We start from the raw sequence: 21,979 nt of genomic DNA, 5'->3' as shown, positions 1-21,979 counted from the left end.
AATTGCCCGTGTTTTAAGCAGCTGTCAAAGACGATCGCCTCTGCTCCGCTCCGCTCCGCTCGCTGGTATATTTCTTACCTGTGAAGTTCGCCATCCAGTCCTCGACCCACCTGCGAGAGAGAACCATGGCTGGAAAGCTGTCAACAGCGCAAGGCGGCACAGGAATACTGCTGGTGACAGCCAACGTTGGATCCCTGTTCGAGGATGTGAGTTCCTCCGTTCGTTCGTGCCTTGCTTCCCCCTTAGCACTCCCAGCTTTGTGCGCGGCACTTGTCTTTTGCTTGACGTTTTCAAAGACGCGGAACATATCGGCGGCTTGTCACGACTCGCGCATTTCAAGTCGCCCGCCCGCGGTAGCCTAAACAGCAACGCTCTCGCGCATAAACACGCGAGGCTGTCATAGTTTTCAAACACGCTCGCTCGCTCGCTCGCTCGCCCACCGGGTCTTTAGGCTGTACGTTTCCTGTTGTATGCCGTGGCCCACTTTCACTCATCTGCATGTGTGCGCATATCTAAATGATTAAGATGCCAGACTGTCAGGAGATCCACGTTGTTTGGGTTTGACCGAATAGTGAGGCAACGCTCAAAAAAATCTCATCCATTTTTTGTCTATGACACCAAATCTCATATACGCCTTTGATTTTTATGCTAATCTTGCGGTCATTCAAGATCTAAAAGCATTTCATTTGTTTTTGGAGCAAACAGCAATGTGGGTTGTCAAATTCAACCAAAATGTCCCATTGAAGTCGTGCAAAACATCAAGCTTGATGCAAAGGGTTTACTTCAGACCATGACTTTTGCTTTTTTTGCCTTTCGGACATAAACAACTTGGAAAACGGAATTTGCACACGTTTTGCATGCACTGATTTGTTCACAAATGGGATGTTTCGCTTCCGCTGTCTTACGTTGTTATTATTTTGAGACTTGACAGCTTTTTTTATGCCTTTGTCACATTGACATTGTTGTATTTGAGTTTCCCAAACCTTAGTGTCACTTTCAGTTGTGTTAGCAGTGTGTCTCCCATTTTGTTATACTACAGATGGAAGAGTTCCCCCTCCTTGTGGCCTATAAATATCCCTCCTCTCAACTCAGCTTTGAATGTCTGGTGGATTTTTCTCCCCCAGACGTTGAAAAGACTCAAGCCAAAATAGTCATGAGAGTTTGTTTGTTTGTGTTGGTTGGTTGAGTGAGTGTGCTCTTTTGTGTTCTATTTATAGCTCCTGGTGTGTTGGTACCCCCTTAAGTCACAGTTGAATGAAGTCTTTGTAGAGTTGGATTCCAAATTTAGGTCTGCTCACGAGAAGTGTCATGTGAGACCGACCCTAAGACACAAAGAGGCCATCTGAATTTGGTCAGAACTTCCTCGGATTTTATTCAATGAGACGTTGTCGACACGGATGCAATCATTTGTGGACAAAAAGTTATTTTTGTGCCGGATGTACAGAACTCCAACAATTCACTACTGACTTATTCCAGATTCATAGTCAACCCTTGTGAAAATGTCACCAATGTGAGATGTTTAGAAATGCATGTTGAAAGGAGAGCTACTCAAACTTTCAACTGAACCTCATTCCATGACTTCATAGTTATTTTTTTGCGTCGTTTGTTGAACTAAATTAGAAAGTTTTATGATTTAAAGCACGTTAAAGCCCGGGTCTAACTTTGTGTTCTCTGAAATGAATTTAATTTACTGCCTATGTTTGTTTATTTTTTTTAATTGTTATTTGCCTAGTTATGACTTATGACTTTTGATGACTAATATTCAAAATACTACATCACTCAGTGCTTCCATTTGTTTATATACTTTTTCCTACTTTTCTTTTCTCTGTATGAAAGTCACAGGAACATTATGGGGGGGGTGACCAAGGTGACCCTGGAGTTTTGTGCCTTCAGAGGTAGTAGCAGCGCTGATGCCCATGCGAGCGGGATGCCAACTCTGTGTAGGAGCACGGCAATGTGTAAACTTTTAACACTCCGAGTTGCTTCTCCCACCCTGAAAACAATTGTAGCTTTCCTCTGTTTGACCAGATGCTGGCATTGTCAAACATCTCCCGTAATTATGCCATTGCGTCGTTGTGGGAAAGCTCACAAGGTTGTGGCAAAAATACCGCTTTGCTGAAAGCACGAGTCGGTGATACGATGCAGACATTTGGCAGGATCTTGGTGTTAAGAGTCCTTTTCCTTGATTATGCCTTCTAAGATTATTTTGTGCTTTTCATCTTGCGTGTTATAAGGGACAAACGTCACAGATGATGGGTAGAATGCTTTGTTTAAAAAAATAAAACAAACAGCAGGCCACACGAATGCATCTGAAATGATATTTATAATGATGATGTTGTAGTACGACAGTTAAGACTGTGACTAAATGACTGCTAGGATTCCGTTTTGATTCTGAAGCGTATTACCAAATGGAAAGATTTGTGAAACACAGGTGAGATGTGCTATTTTGGTCTTCTCTGTGGCGCACCAGCTTTCAGCCAGGCGTTGCAGGCATTTACCACAGTTGTGTCCAAGTTGAAAGGGTTAGATGAAAAATTCCTTCCATAATATTTGAATAAATATGGAACTGTATATTTGAATGTTCTGCTTGTAATTTTGCAGCTCAGTGACAAAATAGTCCATTTGCAGAGTTTGTGTAGATGTGCTGTGATGAGCCTGTTTTCACATTTCATATTTGTTGAGTGAGCAAGGTATAGAGAAAATAATCTACACATTTCATTTATTTGTGATATATGTACAGAAGTGCCTTGAGATAGGAGTGACGCGACATGTGGTTTTCGAGCAGCCGTTTGGGGGATTTCCTTTTTTGCTTTGACGTGACTATGAGTGCTGTGTGATGACTCAATTGAACTCGCAATGAGAAGCTTTTTGGCAATTAGGGAGCAATTCATAAAAAAGACTTGTCATGCTTTAATGCCGCACCCAGTTGAAGTCTCCTGTCAAACTAAACATAAAACAGACAATTACATCTCGTATGTTTGAGTCAACCACAGCTTTGACTTAGGAAAGTTTACTTTGCTTCATTCTAAAAAAACAACAACAATGCAATTGTCACTTGTAGTAGTACTAGTCTTATTAGTTTGTGTCTGCACGACGGTATTAGACTGCCCCCTGGTGGCCAAAACAGGCGCACCAGTAGGAGCAGCACAATGTACTGAATTTCAGCAATAAATCATCTTTATTTCTTTATAATCTATTTTATTGTGAATACTTTATGTTTCCAAAGTATATTATTTAAGAACACTATTTTTTTTGTCATTAAAAACCAAAACACATTTTATTTTCCTTCGTGGCTAGTGTAAATGTTTCATTTCTCAGAAGAAAATGCAAACAAAAGCAAGATTTAACATGCAGTACAATTGACGTCAATTCTGCCTTTATCCAATAACACTGTGAAAACATTCACGTACGCATGATTGAGATGAATCAACATTTCAATGCATCTATCCTCACCTTTCAACAGACTTCTCCAGTTCTTCAACAGGCCTGTAGTGTGTGCGCACCAAAGTGCACGTGTGTGTTTCCTTTCACTTGTCTTATCACACTGCTCTTTGCACTTGGTTTTCCCCCAGCAACAATTAAGTCTCCACTGTGAATAGCTCCAAACAATGCAAAGTCTCTCAATCTCTGTTTTTATGTTTCACCTCTGAGTCTACAATAGCTTTGTCTTAGGCGTTCTGCTAAAAAAAAAAAAAGCTAAAAATAGTTTTGTTCTGAAAATGCTTTTATAGTCGCCGGTAGTGTGTGTAACTCACAGTTTGAATCAAAGCCTCCATGGAGAGGCATTATGGAGCGACGCGCTATGTGAAAATGATGATTGTTATGTTTTGCATGTGTCAATGTGTTGAGAGGCTTTTGAAATGATTCACACTTGGCCCAGCTACACACATAAGCGTGGCCATTTGCCAGATTTGCCATTTGGCTGTCAGTTCATCTTGTGGCCTCCCTGGCCAGGCCACACATCAGCCAAAAAAGAAAATTGGACAAAGAAAAGACAACAATTGTCCTCTCAGAAAGGAACTAATTTGCCAATTAGGGTCTGACATTAATTTGCCTTTTTTTTTCTGCCAAATATCCGAATCGTCCTTTAAAAAACAATCTATATCGGTCTGTTTGGCCCGTATTATACGTTTGTTATTTGTGAAGTACGGTTGCAAACCTAGTCAAACTGCTTTTGTAAACGTCCTGCCCAAGCTCGTTTTAATGAGGTTGTACCATAGAAGCACTCGTCTTTCCCGTACCACGGAATCAGTGTGGCAGCCCAAGATGTCATTTGAAGCTGTCCAATTCACATAAAACAGGACAAGTTTTTTTGGTATTTTTTTTTTTATAAGCTCTGGCATCTCTTTGTGCATCTGGCTTGTAAAGTAAGTGGAAAATTATGGGTTTGTTGTGTCACAGCGTCATTACAAAACACCTCAGAAATGAACCGCTTCAAGTTTAGGCCAATTAGATAGCAAGGTTTCTTTGTGTGTGGTGCTTTTCTTGAGTCACATTTGAGTAGATTTCAATTTCCCAACTTTTTGTCATAATTGCTATACGGATTGGTCGGCGACCAGTTCAGGGTGTACGCTGAAATAAGTTAGTACAGGTTCCAGCGCATCTGAGACCTGGATAAAGGTTAGGTGATGTAGAAAAGGAATTGATACATCATTGAGTATATAATCAGAATGGGGTAGTTCTCTGTTTTTTTATTTTGTGCCATTTCATGGAACAAGAAACTCCCCATTCTCATTTTGTATGTTCTTATTCCTCTTTGTAATTGTAACGCATGCAGAAAATGTGATGTCTGTGAAAGAGGGTCACACAGAGGCAAAGTTCCTGTCCCAGAGCAAACAGGATGCTGTGTGCATGAGAGTGATGTGAGATAAGAATAGTTGACAGCAAAAAGAACAAAAATTGCATTAAACTGAGTGTGATAGAATAGCCAAGATGGAAAGTCACAGTAACGTTCACTTCAAATTTCCTCTGCTCTGCTGTGCACATATGAAGAAAACCAATTGGTTACACAAACACTACTTGTCTGTTTGTATTTTGTTTTCGGGCCCTGAGAAATCAGCGAAACTTTGGTCCGGGATGGGGTCACTTCAACCGCTGACCCCAATAACGTTTTTCTCAGTTGATGAATTATCTTAGTATCCTACCACGAGTACAAACTCAAGCTTAAAAGAAACGGAATATCTAACGCTGAATTGGAATTCAGACTCTCATTATTATTAATAATGATGTATACATTTGGAGAATACCAAGGTTCCTTATGAACCCAAATGAAAGTCAAGAACCACACAAACAATTTGTATGTGAAATCAACTGTTTGTACAGTTTGAAACTTGCTGCACGGTTGTGTCATTGTTGTCATAAAGTATATTAGTATTTGCTACTCGAATATCCCTCAAGCAAAGTTTGCTTCTTCAGTGTGTTGTCAATGCTTTTTGGAAGACAGCCAGAAGATAAGAACTCATGGAATAACGTCCATTCCTCCTCAGCCATACCTTTTGAATTTTGATGTTCTGGATTGAATTCTGACTGCAGAGGCATTGCTGAAGACGGCAATGGAATAGCTAAAAAAAAAAAAAAACAAATGTATGTTGTTGAGTAACACATGGCAGAGGTGTGAGTGGGAGAGCTCAAACGAGTCAGATACTACAAATCACTCGCATAGCTCTTTCCAATCCTGCTGCAGATTGCACAACACCGACCGACTGATTTATACGCAAGAGATGCGATCGCATCGTAAACATTTTGGACGTACACATTTCAAATCCTGCACTTTGAAGTGCATCCTTTGAATTGTAGTACAGTCTCGCACCTCAGAGTAGAACAAGACATTGAAGCCACGCAGCTTTGTTGTGGCTGTTGTAATTTCCTGTATTCTGATGACACATCATTTACACAAATTGCAAGTGACTGCACATGAAAATGGGTGTGTGAAGCTGATTTGCTGACACACACATCACTCCACTGCCATTCTCATTTTGCACAATGTTTCCTTTACACAATGGTCGGAACTGCCATAAGATTGTTGTTTTTGATGGAGCAACAGTCCAATTTCCCCAAATCTCAAATATATATTTTTTAAATCAGACCCAACACCACTGTTGGCTGCCTGCACACTCTGATTTAAATCATCACAATCATTACTGAAGTGATTTCCAATTAGTTTCAATATGTTCTGTATAGTATGTATGGATTAGATAATCTGACCATAATTTGAATTTATTGGACTTCCTCTCTTTATGAAGATGATAAAACGGTGACTTGATATAAGATCACGTTACACTTGATTCACCCTTGACAAAGTGACTTGCTCATGGAGACTTGAAGGTTAAGACTTGATACATTCGCATATTTGACATGATCCCACCTTTGGTGCTATGAGGGTGCTAATTGGCATCTTGCGGGAATATGAGACATTTCTCAAAGCAGCAGTAAGGAATGAACATTTTTTTACATTTTGAATCCAGTTCATGACAGGATAGCAGGCGTGGGACAATTCTTGTTTCAAGCACTTTCAAGGTCCTCCTCCTCAAGGAGGACATTTCCCAGGAGTTTATCTCATCTCTGGTGATCCCTGCAGATTTGTTCGAATGAATTTTAATGAGCCTCTTTGGATTCCCGAACACTGTGACGCTTCTGAATCCGACATCGCACAAAAATTGCCTACAAGTATAGCCACCTCTCATTTTGCCAATTGCCTCTGAGTGAAACGTTCAAAAAGTTGTCACAGCATCCAATCAGTTTATTCCTGTAATATTTCTTCTGCTGTCCTCCTTCTTCTAATTTGTTCCAGTGTCCTCCAATCTAGGCAAGGTATTTTTAGGCAGCTGCCTATGCCTCTGAGAGCCAATGACCTTGTTTCAAAAATGTCATTTACATTCTCCACATGTTTGCCTCATTCCTAATTCCTTTTGTAAATCAAATCCATCACTTCTGTTTGATGAAGAAAGAGACATCTGAGCATTAGGAAATATTTTTTTGTTGGAGCTAATCAACTCTGTTTGACAAAGATGATTAAGATCTTCCACCCTGAATCCACAAAAATACATACAGCATCTGTGTCCAGACTTTGATTTAATTAGGCCATTAAGTTAGAAACATGAGCGGAGAGATGGAGGAGGTCGAGAAAAACTAGGTGGCTGAGGGTGCCAGAGGAGGAAGTGGAGGTGTACAGTCTTGGGATGCGATGGGTTTATTTTTACCTCTTGGAGTGTAGCCTCGCTCTCTAATTAACTGCAAATTACATCCTGATAAGCGGCGGGTGGTGCAAAGCACCATGGGTAGGCATCCGAGTCTCCAAAGACAAGTGGCACTCAATGGCTTTTCTATTAGACGGACTTGCTCTCCAGGGCCGGCCGGCCGGGGCCTCAAGCTGCCTACTGGGCTTCATCTGAGCCTCCGCGGCAAGGTCAACATCTGTTCCACCGAAGCTGGGTCAGCCTACATCTATCTGAGCATGCTGCAAAGTACTGGGAATCATGCTGCAATAGGTTTTTTGAAGCCCACTTTTCCCTCCTGACTTCATGCTATATAGATGCTCTGGGACAATTTTAGGCTCGTCATTTTATAGTCTGGCACCCTCTGAGTTTGATACTTGCTAGGTTCATTATGAATTTGCAGAAATATTTATTTCAATGCGGAAGTAAACATGTCATCATTTGACTTGAAATACGATGCTCCTAACCACAAGTTCTCCGCATGCACCGTACCGTTCATGAGCACCGACTTGATATACTCTGGCACGTCACAATTTAGTGAAAGCAAAAACTGGTCGGTCAACCAGGTGATCACTTTCTTGTTTAACATTTGTATTACTCGGTGTTTCTGTTCTAGCTTTTCCCCTCTATTTCTTTTCCTCTGTTCATGTGACTAATGACAAGGTCCAGCGCTCATGTCCTTATATAGAGCTACAATATGTGCTGTCGGATCTGGCTGAAGCTCGGATGATGGTGCGTGCGCTCGCTCACAAATACACATTTTCAACCTCATCACAAAATGCCGAGATGAGACTGATTCTTTCGGAATGGATCTTTTGCGAGGTTTCGTGGGGTCTCCTGACATTTTGCATCTCTAGCAAAGGTCCTGCTTTCTTGAATTGAGGTCTTGCTTCACGCTCCTACTTGTGTCACTTTTATATTTGTGCAACTTACAAGCATCATTTGATCATTCAAAGACATCTGGAGCATTTGACATAAGAGCTCACACTCGCACACACACTCACACACAGCAACTCATGCATTCATGTATACACAACTGCGGCTCGTCAGAGCGAGTTATCGACAGAGGAAGACGTCTCCTTAAATGGTACAGTAGACAGCCCAGGGCCTTGACTCTTTCCCCGTAGCACAGTGGAAATCTAGTCCGGTTCTCAGAATAGCCTTTTAAAGTGGAAAGAGAGAGGCCGCTATGATGATACAGGCATAGCAAAATAAGGTAAAATAAGTGGCAGGGGGGAAGCTTGATGGCTTAACTTGACTAGTCTGCAGGAACATATCTCATGTTGCTTTTTTTTCCACTTTGCACCTTGCCTGTCAAAAGAAATCCTACACAATTACAATTGGAAAAATCATCATGAATTATTATTTTATTGACCGTTTGTTTCTTCTCCTTGCAGCCTGACAATCTACAGAAAACGTGGCTGAAGGAGTTTTACCAGGTACGTATGACTCACCTTGACACACATTAAAACACCTGAAAACTGTTAAAAAGACGTAGTTCTATATTAGGAGACAAATTCCCTCCTTGATAATTCCCTGATGAAAACGATTTCCAATGTTGTATTTTTGTGCTCCCATGCATGGTCCAAATGCTGATGTGTTCACTTTTCACATTTCTGTTATCTCAAATGAATTCAATAAGTTTGGACTGCAAACCAAATGTAAACTAAGGCCCTGGTCCCAATTGATTGTGGTCTGACTCACCTTGTACACACAATGCTTGATTGACGTCACTCTATTTTGCCTTAAGTGTATACACGAATACCATTTCTCAACTATCCAAATATTGCCACAGGAAAATAATATGGAGACTGCTCAGACTTTATTTTTACTTCTTTTTTAAAATTTTTTATTAGTTCTGTTTTAGTCCCAGTCTTTCACATATTGCTGCAGGGTAGAAACATTTGCCTCACATGCATTAGAATAATTGTATATTGCTAACTGTACACAAGATAATTATGTCATTAGTTACCTGTCAAGCTAGCGTTGTTGTTTACTTTTCCGTGGCGGTACATGCCTATTACTTATGTCACGTTTTCACCACGCAAACTGCATCGTCGAATGAATCCGAACTGGAACGCCGAATGTAAAATAATTCACAAACATCAAGGATAGTTTTTGAAACACAATTGAGCATGCCCGGTCGGGGTCCAGCCTTTCTCCATGTGTCCGTTGGGCAAATACGACCATATATAATATGAACATTGCAATATGTTATATAAATAATTCTCGTCAGGTATGGTAACTGTGTCAAGCGGGGGCGTTCTGCTTACCAAGTTGGTGTTTTGCAACGTGCACTGGTGTTGCATTATGGGAGAGCAAGCTTACACATCTTAGAGAAAAGCCTAATATCACTTCATGTTTGCATAGTGGGGGGAGAAGGAGCAGGAGGGAGAGAGGGAGGGAGATAATGCACGAGAAGAGCACGAAGAGGGAGCGTGAGGTGTGGCCTGGGTGATTCAGGCCGGCCTGCATGCCAGCCAGCCAGCCAGCCAGCCAGCCAGCCAGCCGGCTCTGCGCTGCTCCCGGCTGACGTCATGGAAAAACGCATGACTCTCTACTTGTGCGTGGTGGCCGGGGAAAAAAACCCCTCAACGGCAACTCAACTAAAATCAGCCACGTGAAATAAATCATCGTGGTCCATGCATGCACAATACGCTTATTGTATCCTCTGGCTTAACGTGAATCTCTCACAGCTGTATCTGTTCTATTTTGGAAAAGAAATTGAGTGTACTGTGAGAGAGAACATTTCCCATGCAAGTAATTCAAGCAAAAAAAAATAGGCTTGATTATAATGTGCGCTGCCGTCTAAAATGAGCATGTTGATATAATTTGGGTCGTTACCTTGCTGTATAAACCAAGATTGTTTAGCCAGTATCAGGCTGGTGAGTGAGTTTTGGGCCTGGGCTTCCAGTGACTGTCGTTTCTCAAGAATAGCACCAATTGAATATTATAGGTAATAATGTCAAAATTTCTTATTGTTTTTCCAAAATGTATACTTTTGCCCACTCCAAAGAAAAAGAAAAAAATTGGAAAGGGTGCAAATAAACAAGTATTTTACAAACAATACAATTCTACAAATTGATGATCAAAATTGTCGGCAATTCATTTGAATAGTTGACGCGGCGCACGTGCGCTTCTTTATGTGGCGCCGTATTTTCTCTCGAAATTGACCCCGCTTCTCCCGCCAAATAAAGGTAAAACAATGAGTTAGGGCTCACTTTGAAACACAAGTGCTTAAAAGCTGCTAGATGCAGTTGACATTCAATCCACGGTGACTGACCAGGAGGCCAATAAGGAAAGGCTTGCTTATTTTCGATGTGCCCTCCGAGGTTCCTATGCAACGTCCTGGAAAATAAACAAGACGAGCTGTTAAAGTCGCTTTTATCGACTTGCAACTGTAGCAAAGGTCACAGTGTGCCGCACCCTGTTTAAACCTCAGCGCCTCCTCCCCATATTGATATACTTGGAGTCTGGCTGTATATGCCAACTCCGATAAACGGAGGGAATTCCTCAGAAGAATGGAAGTCCTTCACTTTATGACACAGATTGCTGACGCATCTGCGTGGGCTGCTTTATTGCCTTTAACAATGCAGTAGTATCTATGTATCCCTTTTATGATGGAACGTTTTTTTATTTTGCATTTTTATTGTTATTTATTATCATTTATATTTATAGTTTATTATTTTTATGTGCTTTTATTTTTAATTTATATCTTTTTTTTGTTTTTATTGCAGAACTTCAGCCCTAAGTAAAGTTAGGGGTGATGCCAATTGTAGCCTGTTTGTGGTCGTTTTCCTTTTTTGCCTCTCCTCCTTGATTTTGATGAATTCATTCATTCATTAATCAATCTTCCGAAGCGCTTATCCTCCTCATCCGCTTAGCGTGCTGGAGCCAACCCAGCAGTCTTTGGAGGATGCTAGGCGGGGTACGCTCTGGAACTGGCCACCAGCCAATGGCAAATTTTGATTAATTGTCAGACCTATTTTTAAAACTGGAGGGGTGCCGGCCGGGTGTTGTGTATATAAACAGGATAGGATACTATCTCATGCGACCTCAAAATGGTGTCTATTTGGAATCGTGCTTTGAACATTTTACAAATGCAACATAAGCCAAGTCACACTAAACATTCCTATTGTAAATGTTAAAAAAATAAAAATAATGGCTTGGTCCTTGTGTGCAAAGGCCTTGGGTAAATGGAGATCCGGCACTGGTCCGGTAGGGTAAATATTGATTTGCATTGTGCCGCACTCTTGAATAGTCACACGGCCCAAATTTGCATTGTCTGCATCATCACAGGCCAGTGATTGTGCCGGGTCTCCACATTCACTTCTGAAATGTCTGTCCCAATTGCTGGGATGTGTGTTGAAGGTCACCATGTCGTGCTTTGTGGTGTTTTGAATATTCATTGAATATGTTTAGATTTGACAGCACATTTGCATTTCGCACTTTTCAAATTCACCGATTCACATTTGTTTCCTGTGGAAACAGTCCCTAGCTATTTACAAAAAAAAAAAAAAAACTAACGGCAATTTTTGGCAGACATCCAATGTCTTCTCTGTTTGTAAATGAAATGATCTGTATTCCCTTTATTTCTAAGGGTAATTTAAGATTGGTTTAATATATTTGCTGGTGTCAACCACTCTCATTTTTGTTTTACTGTGTTCTCTTCAGCATAGAAAATCAATGTGAGCTGCACCGTCTGTCAAGGATGTACATGTTTAATGGACACTTAAAAGTCAACATTGTAATGAAATGGCTTTCAAGCGTTGTCGTACGGGAGGAAAATAGCATTAATTAACCGTGTAGGCTTTAGAATAATAAAATACATTAGTGTTGACTTTAGACAAGGCCTGTTTGCCAAAGCTCGGCTAAATTTACATCCAGGAAAGACAAATGGAGTGCGGCCGAATGACCCAAGAAGTCCCCGTCAAGTCACATTCTCCCCTGCTAATAGTTGCAAGCTTCTTGAGAATGTGCCCTTTCCCATTCAGAGCCCATAGGTCCACTAATCTTTCCAACTTTGAGCTGCTTTCGGCCTTCTCGCTCTTGCCTCATTGAGATAAGTGACAAGGCAAGAGGTTGATGGAAAATCCATAGTGTTATTGCCATACATTATTTTTATTTGATTGGGGCTGCAGTGAGCATAATGCATTGCTGAGGTGAGCTGCCTGTGAAGTATCAAGAACGGCTTAGGGTCCACACACCATTTATAGCTTCCTTGGCTCCCCTTAGCCAGCCAGCCAGCCAGCCAGCCACAACACAACACTGGAGTGACATTGATGTAAAGCCTTGCCTGCCATCCATCGGCCGACCTTGTGAGTGCCCGAGTGCTGTAAATCACTCTGCGCTATTGATTTTCCATTAGAGCTCGGCCTCTCTGCACACCTCAGACGGCATATTCACAAACACCTCCAAACACTCAAGTGTGTCATAGCGAGCAGACCCTAGACGGACTCATTTTTTTTTTTCTGAAATGCATTGGTAGGTGTTCCCACAGGTTTCGATTTTCGGTCAGCATTCCCGCCGTGTTGTTGCAGCAGGAGCTAACCCGGTTTTGGTTCAGAGCGGAATACGTTTGGACAAATATTGACATAGGAGCATGGGTCGCACCCTCATGTACATACATACGTTCAGCACCAGAGGCGAGGCGAGGCGAGGCACATCCCTAAGTAATGATAAGTGAAAGCTCCGCGTTGTGCTTGTCACTACGGGATTTCTGCTGTCGTTATCGAGACACGCGTGTACATTGCTGTGCTTGGATAACAAATAGGCAACCATTCAAGCCGCCTAACATATAATACATATATAATAAAATCCAATATAATGGCGGAGGTTTGTTTTTTTTGCTGAGTGAGATCCAGCTTTGACTCCTTCTTTGTTTCTCTCTCCTTCCTTACAGACAGTTCAGTCTCATAAGCCTCATTTCTTAGCTGTGCACTGTCAAGAAGTGGGTGGGAAGAATTATGAGGCTTCCATGTCACACGTGGACACTTTTGTCAAGTAAGTAGAGTCGGTCACAGTGATTTCCAGTATTTTCTCTTGATGGAGAATATGGCCATTTGGATGACACTTTTATTTCAAAATCAAATCCAAGTTTTCACAATGTTGTTTTCCGCTTTTACCGTTTACATAAAGTCAGTGCTTGATTGCAGTAATAAATGGAAGTGGTTGAATGACACTTTTGTCATCTTTTGACCAGAGAGCTGTTGTCCAGTGATGCCATGAAGGAGTACAGCCGAGCTCGTGTCTACCTCGATGAAAACTACAAGTCCCGGGAACATTTCACAGTAAGTCTACAAGTACAACTCACAAATTTGGCATTCATTATTATTGGTTGTAGTGCTACTTACAGATCCTTAACATGTTCTGATACACAGATTGTAACAATATTCTATAACCACAAGGTGGCAGTAGTGCTTTGAGAATATATTTTTGCCTGGCCTAGTTCACCAAGATGTTTTTCTCATGACACAAATCAAGGTGTATTTTCGAATTTATTAATTTTCCAAACAGTAAGATATTTGCCTGCTCTACTTTGTTTCATTTTCTTCAGGAATATGCAATTTGTCTTCATAACTTTTACCGAGTCAATTGCACAATAATGGCTTATTGAAACTATCTGTGAGTGAATATATAGTATATTTAGATGTCCGAGAAGTTAATCCAACTGATGGGAACTTTACAGTTAATAGTTATCATATACTAACAGTATGTTTGTTCCAATTCTGGATATCGCGCGGCCAGAAAACACAATTTCAATACTGTTCAAATCAGGTCGCCCCACTAGCACACAAAAATAACAAAACTGTAGGACTATATCTATAAAACTTAAAAATAAAATATAGAAAAGTGTCTTTCAAACTACAAATGTACTGTACATTTGTGCTTTTCAGAGGCACTCTTTGTCCTCTTGATGGAGCCAAAGACTCAAACTAGCTGAACTGAGTGAGGATTTTCCCTGTGTTTTTTTTTTTTTTTTTTTCTTTCTACTATCCAACAGCCACTATTGTTAAGACATCATGGCATCAAATATGGTTTATGTTACATTGAAGGCAGCCTCGACTCGACACAAGTAGATTATGTCCAAAAAATAGCCAGATGTAGTCAGTTTGGTGGAAAACGTGGTGCAATCACATTGTGTGCATGCGTGCGTGCGTGTTTGTTGAGCTGTGTGTGCCGTGGCGTGGCGGCCGATGTTCTCCAACACGTTTTCAGCATTTCCAGCGCGCTTGGCTGCATCTCCACAAACGCTCATAAATCACAGCACCCGCTGAGTCACATATGCTCTTTAAAAGAATATTACAAACGCTGGCCTTTTGGAAATGTAATTATGTGCCATTTCATATATCCTGGCATTATGAGCTGTTTATTTAATAGTGTTTGTGTATAGATTAACCTTTTTTGTTGTCTTTTTATTCTCATCAAATAGAGATCACGCTTTGCTCTCGTCTCAGAGAAGCGCTCTACGGAAAGCGAAACACGGCATGTCCTTTCCGTGATGTTTGGATTGAAATTCAGGCAACAGTAAATATGAATAGACTCCTCAGTCTTCCTCACACAGGGCTTGCCATTTAGCCTCAAACACATCAGTCATATTTGTTTTCTCAATCTTCGATTTCTCTCCTTGGTGCTGCGGGGATAATTGTTTGTTGTCTGTGCCACCTGTCAATTTTCAGATCATGGAAGTGGCAAGTTTTCCTGCCTTGTTGTATTCCATATGCACTTGCCTGGTGTTTTAGGAAGTGAATTGTTTGATTGAGTGCGACTATGGAAATGTAGCGAGCGGGCGAGCGAGTGTGTGTTAAGATAAAGGTCAGCTTGTTTATTTGCTCTGTGTCGTGTGTGTGTGTGTGTGTGTGTGTGTGTATGTGCAAGGGAACGCCTTTTTGACTTGGATTGACACATTTTCAAACGTGAGCTCCATTATAGCCAGAACACCTGATTTCCTTTTAATGAGAAAAATGAATCTATTTTTTTCCAGTTTGAGAAAATATATATTTTTATTTTTATATGTTATCAAATTAGTAGTGCAGAGAACAAACATTAATTTTGATTCAGTTAATGATCTGGTCCGTATCATGTTGGAAAATGTGTCAAAAGAATATTTACGGTTGACAAATGAAATTATGAGACGATTTCAAATTAAAAAGATATCGAAACAAATAATCCCTTATCAAAATCATCATCCACCGATATTAATCAATTAGTTGTCAATTAATGCACCTCTAATCACATTGTAAATGTATTTCCTCCCGATCCTAGACAACTCAAAACTAACGTCATGTAAATGCAATATTAATTCCTAAGAGAGAAAGCACACACCATTGTGGCCAAGATCTTTTGAGTGACATGACTCCCTACGGCTGGGAGTTTTACAACCGGCGTTAAGGTATACAGCAGGTAAAATGTCAATTAGAAAGGCCTGCCCTGATAACTCAACTCCCAATCCACTTGTTCTCGGCCATTAATATTTATGGTGGGCTCGGCCCTGGACTTACATTTCATGTCATCTCAAATGATGTGCTCTGATGTCTCCCAATGTTTTGGACATCTTAATAGTTGCACGGCCATGCCAGCACAGCACAGCACAGCACAGGACAGGACACTCATTGGTGTCTTCAACCTCAGTTGTTCCAAAGCATTATAATGGGAAATTAAAAGCAAGTGTGGTCTACAGGACAGGAACGAGAGCAATGACAGAGAATAAATCAGCCTATGTGGCTTGACAGGATACAGACGATATATATCCTCCCGTGCTCCGTGTGCGTGTGTGTGTGTGTTTGTTTTTGTGTGTCTGTGATTGTGTGTGCCATTATCAGAGTAATAAACAGAGACTAAACTGACTAACGGACACCTCTTAATCAACTATTTAATCAATCAGTGGTTGGGCAAGACTTCTTCCATTCAGTCTGCGTAGATGGACGCATTACAAGAATGATGTTTAAAAAAAATAAATAATGAAATGTGCAAAATCAGAACTTCAAATCTAAAATTGAATGCACTATAGATGTGTTAATATTGGAATCTATCATATTATTTGTATTCTTGGTGGCTGTTAAAAAGTCACAGAGGTTTATATTCGCAACCTCATGCGCATTGTTTCCTTTTAGCATTATTTAAGCTGACGTGAATCTTTATTTTTGGAATACTGTAATCAAATATGAAAATGAATGTGTAATCCCTGTAATCAAAATCCTAATTTCAGAGCTAGGCATTTGAGCAAATGTTATTTTTCTACATGGGCTCCTTGCTGTAAAAAAAATAAAATAAAATACCAAACACATTGTATTGACATCATCTTATTGTGTATAGGAGACTTTAAAGAAATAATTAAAAGTAGTCGATATTTTATTTGATCGCTACATCGTCCTCAGCACATAATAATCCGCGCTTCAACAACAGATCTGTCAGCAGATGCCCGTAGCTCAGATTCACTCGACTCTCGAGGTGAGTCCTTAATTTTGTTCCAGGCAGCATGCTGTAATGCAATCATCGGTACCGCCTTGCTCAGCTAAGAATTTATGAACACTTAGTGTCCCTCCCTCCCTCCCTCCGTGCCGACAAGGCCTCCTCCGTACAGTATGCCTCAGAAATGTGTGTCGCTTGCATTTATCACCTTTTTAAACAGCATCCTATATCACCCCGCTGTTCTATTTTTATGGTAAAACAAAACTAGGCTGCGTGTAGAGATTATATACAGCCCCGCCGCGTAAGAGAAAGTGGGGTCAAAGGGGGGAGTCCCTGTGTACACTCTGTTGGTTTTACACACGGAGGTTAACTAGCAGAAGCTGCTCTTACCCCCTCCCAGGCTTATGAGCAGGTTCAAATATTGCAAACTAAATGTAAGTGAGCTCTTATTTCAATATGGTTAGAAGTACGCCACCGGCTGAGGCCACTTGAATGGAGTAGCTCTGTAATATCGCGAAGCAATAACTCTCTTGGACCATCACTCATAGGCTCAGAGCAGACGTAAGTGCATATGCCCGATGTCAAAGTGGAATAAACACTCATGCAAAGAGGCGCACTATCACGCAGCCACTCATGACACCTTTTGAGCAACAATCAATGAATCTGCCATCAGCTGAGTTATGCCCTTAGGGGAGAAGGCATTGACTCTAAAAATATTTCCAGAAATGGATATATAATGAATGGCTACGGAATAGGAGTGGGCCAGCGGCGGCACGGTGGAGTAGCACGGATTTGAATCTCTGCTCCAGCCTTCCTTTGTAGAGGTCTTCCGAATGAAGAACTCTAAATGAAGCTTCAAATTTGCTTCATGAACCAATTGTTGTATTTTTCGACCCCCTCAAGGTGGCACCGTTGGTTTCATCTCGTTGTTAAATAGAGCGTGCCATCTAGAGGAGTCAAAAAATACCACTGGTTCATAAACCCAATTTGAAGCTTCATTTTCCCATCACTAGCTGTCCCTTACTGGATTACCTTACACAAAATGCGTGCCGCAAACTCCACCGATAATGTCGTTATTGCAGAAAGAGGCGGAGCAGCTTGCTCCTAGCACGCGTCCCATTATGATGTGTTGCCCCCCCCCCCCCCCCTCCCATCCCATCCACGGAGGGTGCAGAGTGAAGGTGAGCCTGTCATATCGATCTTTTTAGTGCTAAAATATGAGCCACTTTACGCCGCACCCGGATGCAGTGATGTGAAAAATAATAACTCGGACCCAAATTAAAAATATTGATTGGTTTGGAGCTGTTGAGAGCAAATAAACACTATGTGAAGGATTTTTATTCCTTCCCCCTTTTACGTCGTTTCTCGTCCGCTGCTTTTTCCCACCGGCCCAGTGAAAGGGCCGGGTCGCTGATGTCGACCTCGGCATTAAATTACGTCCAACCGTCTTGTTTTTGCCTTGGATTATAATCCTAACCTATAAAGCGCTCGATTCTCTTTACCGATCCCGGGCACAAATCAAAAGGCAACCATCTCCTCCTTGATGGGACTCAATAATCGAGCATTAGTCTGGCTTCATTCAGTTGTCGCTCTCCTTCACAAGTCATAATTCTTTGTACATCCAAGTATGACTTTTTTTATGCTTCTCAGTTTTAACAGATGAGCTGACACGGAGCCATCAAACGGTTGGGAAAACAATTGCCACAAGGTTAATTTTATTGCTTGCTCCATGCATTCGTGAGCAGGCGGCAAGTGTCCTCTGCCCCGGCCCTGATGAATGACTGTGCCGAGCGGGCGGGAATGAAAATGAAAGGCGGGGGGGGGGAGAGGCCAAGCCCGCCATGCTGGTCCCCGCCACCACCCCGCACCTGGAATTGAAATTTTTCTGACATGCTCAAAATTGCCATTCTGATATATAAGAGAGGTGATATTCCAATTATTCCGATGATAAAAGCTTTCACGTCTGTTGCATTTTATGATATGGCTTTACCTCATCCATCCGGAGAAGGTTAATACCTACCTGCGCACTCTCAATGAAGAATGTCACATTGTCCGCACTCTATAGGAAAATAAACTCTTTAGTGTATCTAAATTCTGTCGTAATACTTGGCAGTCGGGAGCGCGCTGCTATTGATTGTCCGCAAGGACGTTTGTTGTGTTTGGAGGCCAAGTGGGGATGAAAAGATGCTCGCTGGAGTGTGGAGAATGAGGCTGAAGCCGTATCTGCATCTCGGTGCCGATGAGAGCACGTGCTGACAACGGCCAGACGGAACTGGCGAGATCTTGAAAGCTCACGTCTGTCTTTTGGCATCAGGCCTGTACACTCCATACCGTGTGTGTGTGTGTGTGTGTGTGTGTGTGTGGCAGCCGTGTCCATTTGTCGCACATCTGATATAGGGCTATCATTAGCCACCGTCCATATCGATCGTGCCTTCGCCAGTGGCTATCGCTGCTTCATTTGCATGGCCCGCCTGACCCGGGCAGTAGCTGGCCATTATATTCCCATTAGCTAATCTCTTTGATTTCCATAATCCCCCATCTATTGAGAGCCCTCCGTTTTCACAGTCCTCTCTTCCTCCAAGGAGAAAAAAAACATCACCCTCCCAACTCCCCCCGTCAACCCCCACCCACCCACCCACTTCACTCTAAAATAATCAATCAGTATGCATTATATTTTCAAGCAAGCACGCCTGCATAGGCAAACACTAGAGGGATGTTGTCATACGATTTATTATTGACATTTATTGGTGGACATATCACTGTCCAAGGGTGAGCACATTAGCATATCCATAACAAATATTATTGTTATTTTAATGAAACAATATATATACAGATTCATTTTTGTCACGTGTGGAGACGGATATGGACCCAGAAGCACAAGTTGTTGAGTCACCGACAGGTCGCAACCATTTTTGTAGATTTGATCAACGCTGTCATAGCGACTGACAAGATTATATATGTCTTACAATATACTTTTCTCATATTTCAGAAATTCTGTATTTTGTCAGACAAAATGACATTGGAGCGTAATAAAATCTCCCAAGTAGCCAAGGTTGAATTTCTCGGCCATATTTACAAAAGTTACACAAGACTGTTGAGCGCCGACAGACTACCGTGACGGTGGCAACGTACGAAAATGGAATCCTGATTCGATATTTTGTTGATTGAATATTGGAATGGGTTAACGTGCGAATGTGGGAATGCGAACGTGCTGTCCCTGATGTTTGCCTTAGCTCACTGAGCAGCCCACAACCTTTGAGCAACCTTACCTCTCCTGGAACAAACAACCAATCTGACCTCAATCACCCTCAGTAGAGTTCTGGTGGAGGGAGCAATGGCTTCAATTGATCACTCGCTCCTGTCAGCCATTTCTAACACTCCACTCTTGTCACCCCCTCCTCCAAATGAGCTGATAATTAATATGGGTTGGCTCTTCAAACTGGAGCCAACACGCAAGCGTGATGGATCGGACAGCTTGGACGTAAACCAATATAACGGCACGTTTCTTCGGCCCTCTGGGTATCTTTTAGGCCGCTTGATGGGGCATGCATCACCACTGCTAATTTCATACCCGCACGTTGGCGATTGTTACCGTGTCGATAATCTTAGTTGTTTAAAGGTAATCTGAACATTTGTAATGGAACTGACATGAAACATCCGTTTCCCAAAAAATCCAATAGTGACAACAGCTTTGTCTCTTCTGTGGTGTGTGTATTTTGCTTAAGGAGTGGAGCATCGACAAAATGTACACATCCATGATTGATCTTTGCGTCTTTGCTATTGGCTTTTCTTCATCCCCCTTGCCTCGGCGGCCCTGTTGGGAGATATGGATATGATTTTCTTTGCCCTGCTATATATATTTTTTGGAGCAATTTGCAAAGCACATGTATAACTATTTCACGGATAATGGATGGATATTTGCTAATCGTGATGTTTTTTCATAAAGACACCCGTGCCAGTGGCCCAGTATGGCCCCTCACTGGTGTGACTGGACATAATTGGTGAATGTGGTCTATGAGGAGTAGCGGGTCGCCGGCTATTGGCTGTGAGCCTGTCATAATAACAAGCAACAATGTGATCATTTAATTTCCTTTTCACTTACACATCACCTCAGCTCACATGAGGGAGGACACACACAGACACAAGGTTAACGTTGGGCCCCATTTGTTTCACTCGAACCATCACAATGACTCTAAATAGCATTTCAAAAACAAAGTGAGGGGGTAGACACAAATAATCCAATCACGCAATTACTGCTGAGCTTCATTCTATACTTAAGTGCATTTTTATTGTGTAACATTCCCTTTTTCCCCCCCCGCCCCTATTATTTTTTTCCCTGATTCCCTCCGCAAGCATTCTCTCCCTGCCACTTCTCATCTAATATGGCCATAATTGGGTTTGCTCGTACAAATGAGATTCCAGCAATTGGGTTACCCTCCTCTGAAATTGGAGAGGTCTCCGGGCCGGCATGGGTGGAGAGTTAATCTGCTTTTGTTAAACCCTTCTTTTTGTGACTACAGCGGCAAAAATGTGCTGTTCTAGTTAAAGCGTTTTACCTGTCACTGTGGACACGGCCCCCCCCCCCCCCACTGCAAATCCCCCGGACAGTTCGTACGCACGTACACACACACACACACACACACACACACACACACACACACACACACACACACACACACACACACACACACGCGGACTAACTCTCACACAGCAAGATTTCTCCTCTGCTTCTCCTTGTGCAAATAATGACATTTGAATCGAGCATTAACAGGCTTAATTACTTTAAAATTGTCATTTTAATTTACACTGATATAGTATTGATCACACAAGCAGAGATTAAGGCCCTCGCTGGAGCGCTTGATGTGGAATTAAACAGAGCTGGGTCCTCTCGGGGCCTGCCTGGCCTGGCCTGTCCCGTCCTGCAGCAGCCAGAAGAGGAATGACATCTTCCCCCTAATGAACTGGCAGCATGCGCAGACATGAATTTCAGGCCCTGTTGGAGAAGGAGGGAAATAATGGGGTTTGGGGAGCCATGGCGGGTTATTCATTCACTGCCATGCACCAATTCTCCTGTGATTCATCCGCGGGCTACCAGACCCCCCGCTGCCTGTTTGCCAGCCACATTCAGCCGGCCTGACCTTTTTCCTGCTTTAGACGTGTATTCCTATGGACGGACGGACGGACGGAGGGAGGGACGATGGAGGGAGGGACGGGTCGACAGTCGCTCAGCGGCTCCGAGGGGAGCGCCTTTCCCACTGCTCGCTATCATCTAGCGGACAAGAAGGTTACGAGAGGGTGGCGCTGAATGTGCCGTGCGTCCGTGATTGTTGCGCTCATCCTGGCTCATTGGCCTG

General features: G+C 42.1%; 2 protein-coding genes across 3 annotated transcripts in view; one reads left to right on the top strand and one right to left on the bottom strand.

Moving 5' to 3' along the window:
- The window catches only part of LOC125978939 (serine/threonine-protein kinase 32C), a 48,884-nt gene extending 48,662 nt beyond the window's left edge, over window positions 1-222 (bottom strand). Inside the window, exon 1 of the mRNA XM_049736863.1 lies at window positions 79-222. The gene's annotated coding sequence lies outside the window, so the exon portion shown is untranslated. The remainder of the gene's footprint in view (window positions 1-78) is intronic.
- LOC125978941 (inositol polyphosphate-5-phosphatase A) overlaps window positions 64-21,979 on the top strand; it is a 76,567-nt gene continuing 54,651 nt past the window's right edge. For both annotated transcript variants that reach the window (XM_049736865.1, XM_049736866.1), the window contains exons 1-4: window positions 64-206; window positions 8,612-8,653; window positions 13,117-13,217; window positions 13,417-13,504. In XM_049736865.1, coding sequence (XP_049592822.1) covers window positions 126-206; window positions 8,612-8,653; window positions 13,117-13,217; window positions 13,417-13,504 — 312 coding nt within the window. In that variant the 5' untranslated portion in view covers window positions 64-125. The remainder of the gene's footprint in view (window positions 207-8,611; window positions 8,654-13,116; window positions 13,218-13,416; window positions 13,505-21,979) is intronic.

Source organism: Syngnathus scovelli, chromosome 12, assembly GCF_024217435.2.
Source record: "Syngnathus scovelli strain Florida chromosome 12, RoL_Ssco_1.2, whole genome shotgun sequence".
In the NCBI taxonomy this organism is placed as follows: Eukaryota; Metazoa; Chordata; class Actinopteri; order Syngnathiformes; family Syngnathidae; genus Syngnathus; species Syngnathus scovelli.
This window is presented reverse-complemented; position numbering and strand designations above follow the sequence as displayed.